The 5,760-nt window shown below is 41.5% G+C and overlaps 2 protein-coding genes across 2 annotated transcripts; one reads left to right on the plus strand and one right to left on the minus strand.

The window, feature by feature from the left end:
* Positions 1–1,405: 1,405 nt before the first annotated feature.
* RB195_019372 (uncharacterized protein) lies at positions 1,406–1,726 on the plus strand (the record flags this gene model as incomplete). The annotated part of the gene is made up of 1 exon (XM_064187189.1): positions 1,406–1,726. The coding sequence occupies one exon, from the start codon at positions 1,406–1,408 to the stop codon at positions 1,724–1,726; it is 321 nt and encodes a 106-aa protein (XP_064043070.1).
* A 2,669-nt stretch (positions 1,727–4,395) lies between these two features.
* On the minus strand, positions 4,396–4,764 carry RB195_019373 (uncharacterized protein; the record flags this gene model as incomplete). The annotated part of the gene is made up of 2 exons (XM_064187190.1): positions 4,396–4,519; positions 4,598–4,764. 2 exons carry the CDS (start codon positions 4,762–4,764, stop codon positions 4,396–4,398), a joined length of 291 nt encoding a protein of 96 aa, XP_064043071.1.
* Between the last annotated feature and the right edge of the window lie 996 nt (positions 4,765–5,760).

Consider the following 5,760-nt stretch of genomic DNA (forward strand, 5'->3'; position numbering starts at 1 on the left):
CAGTTAGAAAACACATCAAAATCAAAAACGCCATAGGCGAAGGACAAGATGGGCAGTTGGAGCTGAAAAATTGGCAAGGAATAGCAAAAGCAGTGCCATGAAAAGAATTGATTGATTCAATGAGGTGGAACATACTGGAGATTGGCGACTAGATGTAAATACAAGTGTAATCAGCTTTCAGCATAGAAAGTATGGCGAATATGTGGAAATATATTGCCACCACAACAGTTCTTTCTTGGACCTCGCAGCTGGCTAGTTACCATGATCTTAGTGTGTGTTGTTTTCAATGGCGTGCTCAGCGTCGTGTTCGCAATGTGGGTTTGCGGACAACGCTAACATTCAAACTGACTAGAAAAATCATCAAAAGTCAGGCAACCGAGTTCGGATCTGCCAGGCATCCTCGTCAACGAGACAAATCGTCGCTGAATTTATCGCCACCACACGATGCGACATTAATTTGCGGGGCAGCGCCCGAGTACCGTACTTGCGTTTGAGGTACTCTTAGTCCTAGACACGCTGACGCCTCACTACAGAGTCGGTCCTCTTGTGAAACGTTCTCGGGATTGCCAAATTTATTAAGCGTGAACTGCAGAAATTACGTTCAACAATTTATTTAGATCTTACATCAATTACATGGTATACACATGTAAAACAATGCACATCTATGAAAATTGAAATGCTTGCGAAACTCATCCTGTGCGATTCTTCGTCAGCTGATCATTTACGGCCCTCCGAAGTGATTGTGTCGTTTTTGCCGACGTCGTTATGCTTTTCGTAACGGCTCCAGCAGTCGTTTATGTTGCTGGCACACCGGTTCACATATTTTGAGGGAAGATTATATATTACTAAGTTGATTCGTTGCAGGAGGGAGTTTTATTACAATTATTTTTTTCCTATTTTACTTTGAGCGCACAATTACCACGAAAGCTTTTGAAGAAGACGAAGGAATTAAGAAAATAGAGACAATTGATGCGATGTATTGTAATAGCCTCAACTAGATGTCCTACTCAAGATCTTGTGTGCGTTCTTTCCTTTTGAGTAAAGGAATTTTGTTTCGCAGTATCCACCTCAATTCACCAGTTTTCAAGAGTATGTATAGCAGCATCATCGAGCCTCACTGAATTGGATAGCAGCGACGGATTCATGAGAAAACAAATATATATTTTGCTCAAAGGTAAGATTCTCAGGGTTGAGGACTCGCATCCATTGCAAATGAGACATTCATAAGAGCTTGTTTTCAACAACGGCAGCAAGACGTGAAAGATCCATCCTCCTACAAATTCAGGAAGCAGAAGTTTCAATTAACCTACTACACGTAGAATTGGAAAGGTGTAAGTAAGTGAAATTAATCATCGAACCGTTCGATGGAACAACTTTTTACATTTATGCTTTATGCTATGCATTTATGCGACGAAATCTTTACTTTTGCCCCCCTTCTGCCGAAAATTCTACGGATAAGAGATCGGGCAAACCAAGATTAAAAGAAGGGAAGATGAAAGGGGCCAAAAGAACCCAGGCTCCTCTCCGAACCCCGAAAACTCCCTCGAGCAGCGCATTCGAGGGTGTACGGTCAATGGTTGTTCGACATGATAGTCCTGCATGGATTGCGCAATATGCTGATTTATGTGACGGCGAGGTAATCGTCTTCGTCGGTCACAACGGTTTTGTTGAGATAAGCGCGTCGAAACCAATAGTCGCTGGAAATGTGAAGCATCCTAGCAGTTGAGTGGCGAAGACTCACACTCGCTGCTTCACTTCTCACCGTGCCATTAATGGTTGGTAGCTTTTGAGAATATTCCAACTACATAGTTCATTTAATCAAACAATTCTGGAAAAAAGAACTGGCACACAATTATTGTAATCAGCGTTAGCATTACTTAACATTAATTACTAAGGATATGAAAATTCTGTAGTTTAAGAGAGGAAACGACAAACAGATGCGCATCTGTTGACAGTTTTAGTTGTTAACACGATCAGAAACGAACCATCGACTTGCATTCCACTGTGTGGGTTAGTATTAGTTAGCAGAACAGAGTGGATCTTGACGTAGTTCTGCTATTTCCATCGTGCACAAAAAAGTGGAAACACTCTCTCCCAGACTTACGAGGCTGAAGAAAATTCTGTTGAAAAGCTTGTCTTCCTCACAATTGCTTATTTTTCTTATTTTATGTTTTCTATTTCTCAGTAACATCCATATTTGTCCATCACACTGCTTCCGAGTCCTTCTCAAAGAATCGTGACAGAAGCAGATCTGAAACTCAGGTTTAAATGCAACGTTGCGCATGTTGAAAAAGTACTTGGAAACTTCCCGTGAGCTACACGACCCCTTCCGAAACCGCTTCTCCATTACCCTTTACAATGAGCGATAAGAACGCCAAAGTTGTCACTACTTGAACAAGATTACGGTGCATCTCTCTCAGGTGTTGTCAGTTGTTGAGGCGGAAGTCTTTGAGACAAGCTCGATGAGCACTCGTAAAACGCTTTCTACACCTGCATAGGCGCGACAACCTACTTGTGGACAGATTTACTGCCTGTCCACACCGACTTTGATTGCCGCTGCAAGGATTGACACATGGGAGGAAAGGGCAAGTGGAGCACGAAAAAATGCAGTAAACAACTGTTTCTGATTCGGTAACGAAATAGCGCAGCTTGTTGATGTTCTATTTTTATTTCATAGGTGATAACCTAGGAATGCGCCCTATCGTGCGAACAGTTGTGTGTATAATCAACGTAATTTCGCCGTTTTGCAAACAGCGAGGCGTTTGTTTCCTAGTTTCTAATCTGTGAGCTGAGACCATGAGCTGCTCACAGGATAAAGGCGTACCGAGCATAAAAGAGAGCAGATCTGAATGATCGTGTGGCTGTAACTCCTACCGAGTCCACAAAACGTGCGAAAGGATGACCCTTTCTGTTTCTCATTGCAGTGCCCAGATCGAAGGTCCTTTCCAAAACATTTAGTGGCAAAACATGTACATTTTACCTAGTAGAACACATCTGCAATTTCTCTGGAGCGTTCTTAATAAATGGCCAACCGCTTAAGCTCAGTAGGCTGTAAATCGATGTTTTAGCAGAAAACGTCGATAACTGAACAACGTTCATGTGAGGAACGGAACTTAGAAGAAAACCGTCGAAGTTCAATTTCTCTAGGACTTGTTTCAACAATCCTGCTCAGAAAAACAGTGCTACGATAGTCTAATATAAAATAATTTTTTTTAGAACAATTCCTGTTTGTGATGAAAATTGGAAAGGTACAGATTTTTTTTCTGGAATCGACACCATTCAATAGACCTCCTCCTTCTGAAAAAATATCCGCTTGGTATTTTAAGAAACTTTCTTATTGTGTTGTGCCGACAAATGGCAAACTTAATTTGTTAGTGATTTACGAACTGCCAAAAATCAGAGTTAGAAATGCAAGATGCCGAAGTTGTAACTTAAGCTGCAAAAAAAAAACAGAAAATCCTGGGGAGTTGGAATATCTAGAGACAAGGTCAACCTACAATAAATAGTTTTCTTGCAGATGTGTTAACAAATAATTTTTGGACTGGTAGTGTCGGTCCTGGAGTTGAAACATGTCACTTTAGTCAAATTTACAAAATCTTCATTGTCATGGAATTATAGCCGTAAGAGATATCAGTTTGTTCGCAATATTATGTAGATTATGAATATACAACCATAAGTTCACTTTTCGAAAAACTTGTTCACGTCAAAAACATATATCCTCGCGGCGCAATTATTTCGGACTCAGCCTTGTTAATGTGTACCCGCAGGTAATCTTTTGAAAAACCCTGATAGGTCTTGAAAGTTCGGTAGAGTTCGGTAGATTCGGTAGAGCTCGCGCTAACGAACCTATTGATGTACAGATCCTATAATAAGGATCAAATTGAGGCGAGTTATGAAAAAAAGACGAAAAAGAAGCGAATCCGCGTCTTTTTCATCTTTTGTCAAAGAATTAGCGATCCTACTGTGTAATGAATATTTCAAGGAGGCCAGCAAGCCTACTGAGCTAGAAAAAAAGCTTTGTATTGTCTTTATTTGAAAGGACTAAGGGACTGAGGAAGTTACCTATGTATCATCAACATATAGTTAGTTATTCTTTCGTTATCATGAGGAGCTTATGAAACTAGATAGTGACCACTGTTCTTAGCATATCCCCTTCACCAAATTATTTCGTATATGTGGGTAGCAGATCTTAAATAGGTGTTTTTTTAAGATGCACAGAATATGTCCCTTTTCATCACGGAGAGACACAGTTTGTTTTGGAGTCACAGTCCGTTTCCAAATCTCTCTTAGTTTTAAAGCGTAGTGATTGTTCACCCTGGGTCTCCACTAGTTTATACGATATTCAGAGTGCCCACGTATTCTCTCTTTCCAAAGCTTCAGATCGTCTCGAAACCTCTAGCGTTGGGCTTCTTCGTGGTACGCCTTCCAACTCTTGTTCTCGTTGTTACAATCGCGACTCGCAAGCTGACAAATTACGCCTCCAGGAGGTGCCCTTTGAGCAATGTGCCATATGTATGCGCTGCAAACAGTTGTCGACCGCATAGCCTACGCCAAAATCATAACCTCATTAACATACGTGCGAAGGCGAGGCACTCACCATCGCAAAATTCGAGCGACTTCACCACCTTCGTTGCCGCTGTGCACTGCAACAGCGCTAACATGCGAAGGAGCGACGTGAGTTGTCACAACGATCACGATAATGTCAGTTCGACTTGCTATCCGCTCGCGTACCGTATCAGTCGGTGATTCCAGTGATTCGGCCATAAATCATCGCTACAGCAGAACATACTACGCCACGCGATAACGACTGAGACTGAGCATTGCTAAGTTTCGAATCTGCAGCTGGAAAGTTACTGTGAACATAAAATTGCATACGCAAGCAGGTATTAAATCAGTTGTTATCGGAAAAAGACAGCCATTTATCCAGAACGACCACTTCCATGAGCATTAATACTTGAAGCAATTTTAGGCAACAGAAATCCTCTATGAGAAATTCTCCCTTTCTCCCACTAATCTCCAATTAGCTGGCTTTACTTCAGTGTATTTTGCAACTCTTCTTTTAGTAAAATTTCGGCGAGTCATAGGTTACAGTTTACTACATGGAGCGCCCGTCTGATGGCGACCCAGTACATAATGTTATTGTCAAAGTCGAGGTAACTCCCTGTGGTTGTCGGATCGTACTGACTTGAGAAAGAAGAAATATCAATTTCTGAGGGGATGGACTAGTTACATCAAAGCGGATGTCAGTAGCTCCAACATAACTAAGATCACTGATGTCCTCAGTTTTTAAGGTATCTGGTCAATTAAACAACATTTAAGTAATAACTGACCCTGAGTAGTAAGGACTTAACCTTCAAGGGCTAGGTACGGTTCCCAAAATAAGATCTTATATCCTGAAAGCATGACACTTGTTTAGCGAAATCCGCACAGATGTTTATGCTCGTTGTTTTCCCAGGCAGTGATGGATGGGAATAAAAGAAACCAAAACGATCTGTTGAACAGGAGAGGAACGGATGTTCCCATTGATTTTGCTGTGTCCCCAAATCATTCCGAGTTTTTGCACCCGAACTGCGTCGACAAACTCCTTCTTGCTCCTTCACAAATATATTTCTCTTACAGTAAATAAATTGTTGCGCCTGAAACAGCTTGCTGCGCATCTCGGGATTGTTCTGTTTGAACTGCTTTATTCGTTTTTCGAGCAGTTGACATTAATAAGTGTCGACAACGTCGGCTAATCACATCAGGTCGCCGACTGTGTGT

Source organism: Necator americanus, chromosome II, assembly GCF_031761385.1.
Source record: "Necator americanus strain Aroian chromosome II, whole genome shotgun sequence".
Taxonomy (NCBI): Eukaryota; Metazoa; Nematoda; class Chromadorea; order Rhabditida; family Ancylostomatidae; genus Necator; species Necator americanus.